This window comes from Eschscholzia californica, unplaced genomic scaffold, assembly GCF_041429995.1.
Source record: "Eschscholzia californica isolate CP2 unplaced genomic scaffold, dmEscCali1.0.p SCAF_4, whole genome shotgun sequence".
Classification (NCBI taxonomy): Eukaryota; Viridiplantae; Streptophyta; class Magnoliopsida; order Ranunculales; family Papaveraceae; genus Eschscholzia; species Eschscholzia californica.
In genome coordinates, this window is record NW_028238461.1 from 43,550,373 (window position 1) to 43,562,497 (window position 12,125).

The 12,125-nt window shown below is 39.6% G+C and overlaps 1 protein-coding gene across 1 annotated transcript; it reads right to left on the bottom strand.

Annotated features, from left to right (window-relative positions):
* Positions 1–10,594: 10,594 nt before the first annotated feature.
* Positions 10,595–11,629, bottom strand: LOC147544924 (uncharacterized). Its single transcript, XM_086635774.1, has one exon. It carries the CDS (start codon positions 11,627–11,629, stop codon positions 10,595–10,597), a length of 1,035 nt encoding a protein of 344 aa, XP_086491900.1.
* Between the last annotated feature and the right edge of the window lie 496 nt (positions 11,630–12,125).

Consider the following 12,125-nt stretch of genomic DNA (forward strand, 5'->3'; position numbering starts at 1 on the left):
GCCATGTCCGGACCTTGTCCGAGCCCTTTTGTGGGCTTGGGTCGGGACTTGTCTAGGACTTGTCCCGGGTTTTTTCGAGGCTTTTCGGACCACAAAAAGAGACCATCATTCGAGTGGGAGTTTTTTCCTAAATTTTCTTCCGATTCCAACCAAATAATTCCAAAGTTAATCCGTGCCATCCGGAAGGCCAAAACAGATTTCTCTTTAAATTGATTTATGAAATCATTAAGAATCGAACCAAACTTTTTTTCGAAATTGACCCGGACTTTCTCGAGCCCAAAACAGAGTTTTTCTTAAAGTTGATTTTAGAAATCATAAAAGATAAAACGAGAACGCACCATTATTCGAATTCTTCGAATTTAGACTTAAGGTCCGTAATATGACATGGGATGTCGACAAAAGTATCTCCCGGATTATCATGCATATATAATTCTTAGCCTTGATATATTATATGATTGCATGTGATGTGAATGCGGGAAACTAGTATGGCCATAGATTTATTTCTTATTCTTGTTTTAAGCACGGATGGGTGCATGTTTGTAATTAATTTTAATTTCAAGTTTATACGATCTGCGAATCGTTAGAGTCTTGTAATTAGAGTTTAGTGTCAATTAGTCCATTGAAGAAGCTCGAGGAAGGAATCCAAAGGCGAGCGGGAGAAATCAATGGAGGTTCAAAGATGGCGATCTAAGACGAACCAAAAGGCAAAACAAGAAGAAAACCAAAGGAGATTAGATCTTCTAGGTTAGGGGTCATACTAGGATCCATGTCTGCTTGATTTATTTTCTCGCGCGCATTTACTTACTTATTTACGCTTTATGTCGTGGATGTTAGTTAGGCTAAATAGTTCACTATAACAAACGCCAGACTAGCGTAAAAGTCCTCAAAACGTAATCTTGTGTAATCGCCTATCCAGATTAAGACTCTCGTTGCGCCCTTGTTCGAGGAAGGTGGGTCGGCCTTCGCAGAGTACCTCCTCTACCTTGGGACAATGCGGGTAGGTCTATAGAAGAGGCCTACATGTCTAAATGGTTCTACTCAACGAGATCAGCAAGAGAGTCTTGGATACTCGAGGCAAAAAGATAGATTAGTCATTCATCAATGAAATCTATCAACCAAGAGTCATAAGGTATGATCAGTGAAGTAGTTCGCTCACCCGGAACGACGGAGTCAAAGGGTAGGGCCTTCGTCCGCTTTACTCCGAAGAACTGGGATCTTGGAATCACTTATTCAATCGGGGACGATTTTATATTGAATAATGTGGGAAAACTAATGTTTTTCAAAAATGATAACGAGTTTTAAAACTTTGCCATTTCTTTATGTAGAATTAAGATGACACATGAAAACGGTTTCAACATTGAATCACACCTAAGGGAGGTGCTGGTCAACTTCCTAGAATGGAAGAATAAATCCGAGAATAGTTCTCAGATTCAAAAGGAAAGAGTCTAGAATACCCAGTCCCAATGTTGACTCATACCAGATAAGGTCAAAAGCCATTTGCAAGCAATCGTATAACATTCTCTTTGGAAGAGTAATGGATGCTAGCATAACCATTAAGACAAACTGAGGAAGAAATTCCTACAGAAGTCATAAATAGGGAGGTACGAGACCTCCAAGGCAATCTGAAACTCATCCTAAGGGAAGACAACATAATACATCTATCACTCAATTCAATATCGATTGAACAAAGATGAGACCTTAGATGAGTCACTCAGGTTGTTCCGAACAAACTGAGCAGAACATACGGGAATTTCCAGTCTAAGAAAGGTTCTTGAGATTTGGTACAAGGAATCTAAGAAAGAGTTCTTGAGATTCAAAAGGGCAAAGGATCAGTCAAGTGAGACAAATATTTGATCAAAGAAAAGCAGTTGCCGAGTACATGATCAAGAATATTCCTCATTACTGTAAATGTTTCCAAATAATGGTTAGACCATTTAAAAAGGAAACTACCTTTAGCACCTGGAGGACAAAAGGAATGGAATTATGAATTCTGGTTCTAGTATCCTTGTTAACAAAGTTAAACAAGTATCATAGAATTCCTTCATCAGGTATTTAAGACCAGATGAGTGGTTCAGTGGGAGCTGAAGGGAATTACATACTTGACTAAAAGAAGTAAAGATCCAAGAGGGAGCAAAAGCAGTAATGCTAGGGATGATGAAAGGGATCGAAGTCTTCTCTTAGACACTGATCTAGCTTAGAACTTAATAATAATTTTGTTCTTCTAAAAACATCTGATGTTTTAAACCAGGGGTAAATTAACTAAAGGTTAACATTGATAATGGCTGATATCAAGAGATTCAAACTCATTAACTTCAGCATTGTCAATTGGGCCTTAAGGACTAATTGACAAAGTCACCCTTTTCAAAAGGCATAGAGACTAGTAATCTATTAGGACTCATACGGTGTTATGCAGACTTATAAGTTTACTTGCAGAAGCTAACGAGAGAAACTTCAATACGTACACTGGCAAACTTAAATGAAGTACGGAAACGTGCAAGTCATCAAGTGTGAAGTCGGAATGTTTGAAAGGTTCAAACAAAGTACAAACCGAAGTAAAAGAATCATTTTTGACAAAAGAGTTTAAGTCATCCGATTAGATTGGAATGGTAAAAACTTGAGTCAAATACTTGATAACCATCAAAGGAGTTGAGAAACCGTTTCCCAACTCGCTCCATGGAACACATCTGAGGGATGGTAGATTCAGTGGGAGTAATCGAACATTGCTATGCATAATTCGATCAAAGATGGGTTTAAGCCAGTCTTCCGAATATTTTGGGACATATTCTAGAAACGATTGTTTTCACACTTACCAAAGTTCGTCTAACAGCTAAGCTTGTAAAAGCATTACAAAAATTAGCTAAAGTCTGGCGCAATTTCTTTAGAAGAAATTTGGGCTTTTTCCACAAGCAATCAAGAGAACAAAGTGTTTGTTGCTCATGATAGTATTCTTATAGTAATTGGCACACCTAGTAGTCTGGGAGAAAAGTACTAATTATTACAAGAATAAGTGGGAGAAAACTACAAGTCTAATTAATTCGATCATGAGAAAAATCATGAAGAGTCATGAAGAACAATCATGAAAATTGTACAGGCCGATTAAGTTCGACCAAGAGCAACAAAACTGTTGAAAGACAGTAAAACTGCAGTTCCTCAGAAAAGGAAAAGGTAAAGATTAGATCTTAAAAACCTACCGCACAAAAGCGAATATAATTCGCAGGAGAACTCTCAAAGTAGTTGAAAGTGTCTCTAAAGGAATATCTCAAAGCTGTTGTGAACATTCCAAATTGTTGTTCAAAAGCCCTTAAGGTCAAAAGTAAAATCTCAAAGATTCAGAAGATAAAGGTTGTTTTTGAAGAGATAAAAAGACCGGCGCAGAGACGGAAAACTTACTCTAATTTGGCATCTAGTCAAAACAATATGGAATCCACATCTCGTCAAGACATGCAGCTTGATAATTTAAGTCAACGGAAGACCTAAATTAGTTTTCCAGAGTAGAAAACTGAGAAGGATGGAAACATTCGAGTTTCCCGAAACTAGACAAAAGGAATTGGATTTCCCCAGTCTAGCTATGTCCATACCCATGCTTCAAGAATCCATCGACGGATTAAAGCATGCAAGAGTCGGAATCTTCGAGGCAATCAAAATGGTTTTGATTCCCGAGGAATGAGGAAATTCTTGAATCACGAAATTTCAAGAAGGTAAGTGGGAGTAAACAAACCTTCCGGGTCCGTATGCAGAGTACATACAAAAGATTGAGTACGACATAAGATGTTGTATAACAGTAACGAACTGACTCAATAAAGGACCACGCACAAAAGGATAAAATGCCATTTTGGGCATCTAAAGGTCTACAAGCGTAGATCAAGAAAGATGATAGGATAAGAAAGACTCAGTACGCTGAGACGCTTGAGATCCGAAACCGAAAATCTAAGACTCAGGAAAAGTCTAAAAGAATTTCGACCCAAAAGCTCATGACAGAGAGCGTTGCAAAACTCGGAGTCTAGAAAGACACCAAAGAGCAAGCACGCATGAGAGAGACATTTATGTTCGAAAACATAAAGTCAATCATGTTGGACATGATTAGCATTTAGATATCCAAATTCGGATTGGAAAACCGAAAACACTACTTTGAATATCCTAGAAGGCTAAAGGATAAAGTAGTACAAAAGTTGAGCATGTCATCGTAGCAAACTTCCAGACATGGAAGGAAAGTAGGCTAAAAGTGTTTAAGCCGGAAACTGTTGCAAATACTACACAAAGAATTAATAGCCTTAACTCTAGTAAAAGTTACTAGAAATTATCAAGGTTGAAGAAAGCAATCTTCAAATTAATTGATAATTAGCAAAGTTTAAAACGGACTACATACGTAGTCAAACTAAACTGTCACCTAAGCACAGTCTAAGGCATGAGGTAAATTTGGAATAAACCTCGACGAGTAAAACTGAGTGGGTAAAAAGAGTTTTACGGAAGAAGCTCAGATTTACAACTCTCGTTATCAGAAATAATAGAGTTATTTCGCAAGTCGTCTAAATTTGGTTTAGTATTTAAACGACAGTCCATTGATAATAAAACATTCCGAATAGGTTTGTCAGATACGTGATCTGACGAATGAAACCCTATTAAGTGAACTTGGAATATTTATTGCAGATCCCTAGTCCAGGTCATTGCATGGACAGCAATGACTCACGAAGACTAGCACGGGAGTCGATGGGATAGCGCAGTTTCATGGGCTATAGGAATAGTGTATTCGATTCGACTACGTGGGTGTGTAAAAGGTTGATACACTGGATAACCCTCAAAATGAGAAGTACATCACTCGTGATGAACGTCAATACTTCTCATAAAGACAAGATTGGAGAGATTCTTCAAAACATGAATGCTCCACTCATCTTATGTAAGGAATGCCCGACTTTGGTTCCGTCAAACGCCGCGCCGTAAAAGGAGGTTATAAAAAACGGATACTGGGAAGAACAAGATAGACATGAAGTTAAGTGGGAGCGCAAGAATGGATTGTGTCATCCTAATCACATTAGGTACAAAGTGTCTCAAGGCCACTTGATGAGTAGCAACTGAAAATGCGTGGCCACGCTCAAACGGATTAGGAGTTAATCATTTGTCTTTTACAGTTGTACTCGGATATCAAGAAAGTCTGAATGATGTGACGTATCAGATGGGATACTAATTGACACGGGAATCGAGCATTGCACTTGTTCTAAGTCCAAGTGGGAGTCTGAAGGAGTTGAAGGAGATGTCCTTCGACCAAGGTGACAATGCGAACAATTTGTCGGATAGGAAAATTGATGTAGAAGATCATCAAGTCTGATTGATTTAGGGATCGTAGAGTTGTAGCTAGAGACCAACTACGATCGTCGAATTACGAAGTAATTCGCGGCTAACTTCGATCGAATCCTACAACGGGTTACACATAAGAGTGACAAATTGATCTAGGATATGACTAGTGGGAGTGAGATATAATCATGGGAGTGTCCCATAAACATATCTCATAGGCCTAAAAAGGAATTAGGCAAAGATAGTACAAAAAGGCCAAAAACAGGGTTTTTGGGCCTAGACCGGTTCGGGTACTTCTAGGACTCGGATTGGGCTGAATTTTGGAGGTTTAGTTTCTGATATAATAAACATTATATCTGTCAATTTTCGTGGTGTTTGGACGCTCCCTACTTAGGGAATTGAGAAAATGACTATTTTCCTAAATCTTATTCTAAAGGGTGTTTTAGGAAACCTAAAAGGAGGTGTATTCTTATTAGGGTTCTATATAAACACTCTTAGGGCAGAGAATAAGGTGTGGAATTTATCTCTAAGCTTTTTTACTCTACCACATCAAGTAGAGAGGAGAAAGTGAGCTAATTCCCATTACTATCTATCTAGTCAAGAAGAAAGGTGTTCTTCTTACAACCACCATTGGTGTGCTAGCTAAACAACAAAACAACAAGGTGGGAGATCAATTTGATTGCTCGTGTCCCAAGTAGAGGAGCTACGCTTGAAGCTCTTGGTCTTATCAAAAGCAATTGGAAAGGTTCGAGGGAAAACTAGCGAATAAGGTATTCATCTCTCTAGTTTTACTTAGTATTATTATAGGCTTATGCATGTGATCCTGGGAATACTAATGTAGACATTAGTATAAGGGTGTAAATCCCAACACCTCGGACCTGCCATCCCAACGGGGGCGCCTACAGTTGTCGGGAGTTGACTGTGGTCAAAACTTTCGTGAGGCTCTTATATATAGCAATTTTGGAAGGTGCCTATAGAGGCACCCTTTTCTCGGACTTGTCGTCGTCGTTCTCTTTCTCGAACGGTGAGAGAAAAAGAGTGAATCAGCGAGAAAAAGAGATACATACACTCTACTGGTAACGACGACAACTCGAAACCCGAAGTACTTTTTCTTCTTCTTCGAGTCCTGGATTATTAAACCACATCCATAGGGAAGAATGAGCTTCAAAGGCACGACCAGTTACCAGAGCAATAAGACAGTGAAAACTTTAGCAGTTACTCCTCATTCTCTCTCTCCAGGCCTTTGGGTAAATTGCATTTGGCTAATTAGGTTTTCAGTATATTATGAGTTTCTATCTATCCTCTTGTTATCAGATTACGCGGACAAGTTTGGTGACAACATCCTTAGTGGAATTCTGATACGTCTCCTTGCTGAAAGAAAGTCTTACTTTATTAGCTTTCATTATTGAAAAACGATTACAAGTTATTCATTTATAGTACCTAGCTTTGAGCTAGAGAGAGAAAGTTCGTTAGAGGGAAAAACAGTTAAACAGTTGGTTAGTTGTTAATCCTTGGTTTAACAACTAACTAACCTAATCTTGCACACGAGTAGTTGGCACATACGAATGCGGTGCCTTTAGATTTATCCTGAGTTAGGTATTTCAGTTAATCCTTCTTCCTTAGCTTCATTTACACCTATTCCTTCTTGCTTCTTCTTACAGCCCCCCTCAAACGCATGTTGTGAAGGTGGAACAAACATGAGTTTGTCTCTAATAGAGCTCAAAGTAGAGAAGAGAAGAGAACCCCCTTTGTGAATATGTCTGTCGAATTCTTCTGAGTAACCACAAACTCAATCACAAATGTACCATTCATCACCAAATCTCTAATGAAATGGAAGTCTATCTCCACAGGTTTAGTTCTAGCATGGAGCACTGGATTAGAAGCCAAATATTTGGCACCCATATTGTCACAGAATAACTTCATGGGTAATTGAACTGGGTGATGTAGTTCTTTTAGCAAGTAAGAGAGCCATAACATTTCTGAAACAGCAAGGGAGATAAATCTGTACTCTGCCTCAGTGGAAGATCGAAACACTACTTGTTGCTTCCTAGAAGACCAGCAAATAAGAGTAGAACCCAAGAAAAGACAATAACCACTGGTGGATCTTCTGGAATCAGGACAGCTCCCCCAATCTGAATCACAATAACCATAAAGGCATGAAATATCTCCTGATGAAATAGTATTCCCTGCTCCCAAAGTTCCTTTTAGATATCTAAGCACCTTCTTAAGTAAGACCAGATGAGTAGTGCTAGGTGTTTGCATAAACTGAGCCAGATAATTGACAGCAAATGTGATGTCTGGCCTAGTCATAGTTGCATATTGAAGACCCCCAACCATACTTCTGTAAAAGAGTGGATTAGCAATGGGTTCTCCATCAAACTTGGAGGCTCTCTTTCCAAATGAGACTGGAATAGCACTTGGTTTGCTATCCAGAAGCTCAGCCTTGGTAAGTAACTCAGTAATATACTTGGATTGAGTTAAAAGAAGAGAAGAAGCAGTGTCTTTCACTTCTATACCCAAGAAATAGTGAAGGGACCCCAATTGTTTCATTGCAAATTCACTACCAAGGTCACCAACTAGCTGATTCATCAAAGTCATATTAGAGCCAGTAAGGATAATGTCATCTACATAAAGTAGAAAGACAAGAATTTGACCTTCTGAGAAATACACAAACATTGAGGTATCTGAGGAGCTTTTCACAAAACCTCAATGAAGTAAGTAGGTTGCAATTGTGACGCCCCAAGCCTCCAGGCAGATATCGATATTGTCCCCCCCCTTTTTGCACCACGCGGGTAGAGGGTTTTGTTCTTGGCGAAGACTCCACGAGTCCCCCCAAAAGGCCTCGCCAGGCGACGACACACGATTCGCCCGACCATCAGAGTACGCAGCGACACCGTGGACCCCCCACAACGATATTGTCCTCCCTTTGTGCACCACCACGCACAGGTGGTAGGAGGTTTTGTTCGTGGCGAGCGCAACACACCCACAAACAAAACCTCCTACCACCTGTGCGTGGTGGTGCACAAAGGGAGGACAATATCGTTGTGGGGGGTCCACGGTGTCGCTGCGTACTCTGATGGTCGGGCGAATCGTGTGTCGTCGCCTGGCGAGGCCTTTTGGGGGGACTCGTGGAGTCTTCGCCAAGAACAAAACCCTCTACCCGCGTGGTGCAAAAAGGGGGGACAATATCGATATCTGCTTGGAGGCTTGGGGCGTCACAAGTGGTATCAGAGCCGAGAACGGCTCTTCGTTGAGGGTGGGGGGATTGTGATAGTCCCACATCGCTCACGAGAGTGTCCGGAGCCTGGGCTATAGGTGTATGCTCAAGCTTGGTAAGTATCGAGGCCTTTTGGGAGAGTCCGTGGTGCTCTCGCCAAAAACAAAACCTCCTACCATCCGTGTGAGGGTGGTGGTGAAAGGGAGGACAATATCAACAACTGCTGGGCTTGGGGCGTCACAGCAATTCTAGTAAACCATGCCCTACGGTCCTGCTTAAGTCCATACAAAGACTTTTGAAGTAGACACACATAATTAGGATGTGTAGTATCTGCAAAACCAGGTGCATGCTTCATATAGACAGCTTCATTCAAGTCTCCATGCAGGAAAGCATTGGAGACATCTAGTTGCTGAATAGGCCAGTGATTTGTCACAGCCAAGGTTAATGCCACTCTAATTGTTTGAATTTTAACCACAGGACTGAAAGTCTCTTGGTAATCAATACCTTCTTGTTGGGTGTAACCCTGAGCCACAAGCCTAGCTTTATATCTTTCTAAAGATCCATCAGAGTTATACTTAACCTTATACACCCATTTACACCCAAGTATATTCATATTTGGTAACTTTGGAGTCAAAATCCATGTATTGTTTTGAATTAAAGCTTGATACTCAGACTCCATTGCTTGAACCCAATTCTTATCTAGAGCAGCTATCTTATATGTCTTAGGTTCAGGTATTTGGGAAAAAGCAGCAAGATATGAAGTGTGGAGAGCATGAGGTGTACTAAAATGTATCACATGATCAGGAATTCCTTTTGGTTTCACTATCCCACTTTTCAATCTAGTTTGCATAGGATGAGTATTACTAGGAGGAGGAGGGGGAGGGTTTTCTTGGGTGGAGGGATGTGGAGCATGATTGTCCAATGTGTGATCATTGGAAGAAGATGAAGATGGAGGTGACATATGAGATGATATAGTATTATCACTTTGGGATTGGGACAGCTCCTGATCACCCACTGGACAGCTATTATGATATGATGGGATAAAAGATAATGAACTTTGTTGGAGAGAAGGTAGTTGAAAGAACTGATATGGAGTATGAAGCTCGTGATTTGTCTGAGTAGGGATTGCTGCATCTTCAGCAAATGGAAAACAAGTCTCATCAAAGATCACATGCCTTGAAATATACTCCTTGTTAGAGGAGAGATCAAGACATCTATACCCTTTGTGTGATGTGCTATAACCTATAAACACACACTTAGCTGATCTAGGACTAAGTTGATCACTCTTCACATCTCCCAAATAAAGATAGCACACAGAACCAAAGACTTAAAGCATAGAGTAATCTGGGTTTGTGCCAAAAAATACCTCATAGGGAGTAAGATAGGAGAGTACCTTTGTTGGTGTCCTGTTGATGAGGTATGCTGCTGTGTCACAGGCATGAAACCAAAAATGTTTTGGCATAGATGCCTGAGTCAATAGTGTATTACCAACAGATGTGGCTTTTCTGTTCTTCCTCTCAGCAGCACCATTTTGTTCTGGAGTGTAAGGACAGGAGCTTCTGAACAGTATACCACATTTATGCAAGTGAGCTCTAAAAATCTCCTTTTGCCAACTCAGGAGCTCCATCACTTTGAAAGCTTTTGATGGGTACAGACAGAAGTCTTTCATAGTGTTTTTGAAAGGTTTGGAAGCACTTTACACTGTCTGATCTAAGTTGCATAGGATATATCCAAAAAAATTTGCTATAATCATCCATGAACAATATATAGTATTTGATACCTGATTTTGTGGTGACAGGAGATGGCCCCCATATGTCACAATGAATTAACTCAAGAGGGCCTGTAGATAGACTATCTGAAGAGCTGAAAGGTAACTTGTGACTCTTACTCAATTGACATGAGGAGCAAAGAGGCAGGAAATCTCTTGAGCTGAGCTTAATTCTCCTTTCCTTTTCTAAGCTAAGAATAATATCCTTTGATGGGTGTCCTAATCTCTTATTCCAAGTATTGGCAGATGCTGTCACAGAGTAAGCCTCTTCCTTGCATTCTTGTGTGTTGGTATATGGACTAATGGTGAAATCAATATTATTACAAATTGTTCACCATGGGTCCATCAGCCAAGACTTCTTTAGACCATAAATCTCTCACAAGAAAACCCCAAGGAAGGAATTCAACACTGCAAAAATTTTCTTTTGTGAATTTTGAAATGGAAAGAAGATTCTTTTGAATTGTGGGTACATGAAGTACCTTTTTAAGTTGGAAAGAGGTTGATCCAGCAGTGACATTGGCTTGACCTGTATTTGAAATGGGTAAAGACTTGCCATCTCCTATCATAACACCACTTGTCCCTTTGTATGGATAGCATTCAGTGAGATTACCCTTTGTATGGGTCATATGGCTACTAGCACATGTGTCAGCAATCCACTTCTTGTCATTTTCCCTTTGATATGACATATGTGTCTCTTCCTGAATTAGTTCTTGAGTGTCATAACTATAATGATAGTGAGTTTGTTCATCATAGTTATTTTGTTCTTCCTCATTTTGTTGTTCAGGATACCCTTCTTCCTCTTCCTCTTCCTCTTCATCTTCTTCTTCTAGTTCTTGTAAGTGTAGATTGGCAGAATTTCTTTGTGGTAATCTATTTGAAGGAGAGGGATCTGAAAAATCTTTAAATCTCATTCTGCATTGTCTTGCAGTATGACCCCATTTGTAGCACATACCACAAGGTATTGTGGTATAATCAAAAAATGTATTTCTTGGTTGTGACACAGGTTGCCTTTGATTGGGTTTATATTGAATTTTCTGTTGAAAACCACTAGGACCCTGATTTTGATTTGAATTCCTAGGGTTATTGAATGGGGATTTCATAGTGACTCTAGGTGGGTATCTTTTCACAAAAAAGGATTGATTTTCTTCACTTGTATCCTCTTCTTTGAGCCAATGCTCATGATGAATCAACCTACTCCTAATTTCACCAAAGCTTAAGACTCCATCCCTATTCTGAATTGTGATAACAAACTGAGCATACTCTTTTCCCAATCCTTGAAGAGCTATTCTAGATAGTTCAACATCACTAACTCGATCATTCACTACTACTAATGAATCATCAAGATTCTTAATCATACTCAGATATTGGGAAATTGAGGAATTTCCCTTTTTGATTGTTTGAAGCTGATGTCTAAGAGATGATTTATTGGCTTCGAATTCTTGGAGATAGATTTGCTCAAGATATTTCCATATATCTCTTGCAGTTTTCAAGCCAAGAACATCAGAAGCTATAGACTGACTTATTGTAGCCTTAATGCAAGATTTTACAAAACTATCGTTCTTTCTCCATTGAAGATAGTCTAGGTTTACTGTATCCCTACCTTCTATCACAACCAATTATGGTGGTTCTTCATAGGTTCCATCAATATAACAGATTAAATCATTACCTATTAATGCATTCTCAATCTGATCTTTCCAAATTAAGAAATTCGAACCATCTAACTTTATAGAAATTAAACTAGTGATATTAGCGTTATATGAGACCTGACCTGTGTTTGGATTCATATTACGAATTGGTGGATTGTTGATGATCTCTGGACGTTCCATTTGAAGAGATGAACTCTCTGATTCT

Excerpts from the sequence above, each read along its gene's own strand:
- LOC147544924 (XM_086635774.1), bottom strand. The coding sequence starts at position 11,629 with ATGATTAAGAATCTTGATGATTCATTAGTAGTAGTGAATGATCGAGTT.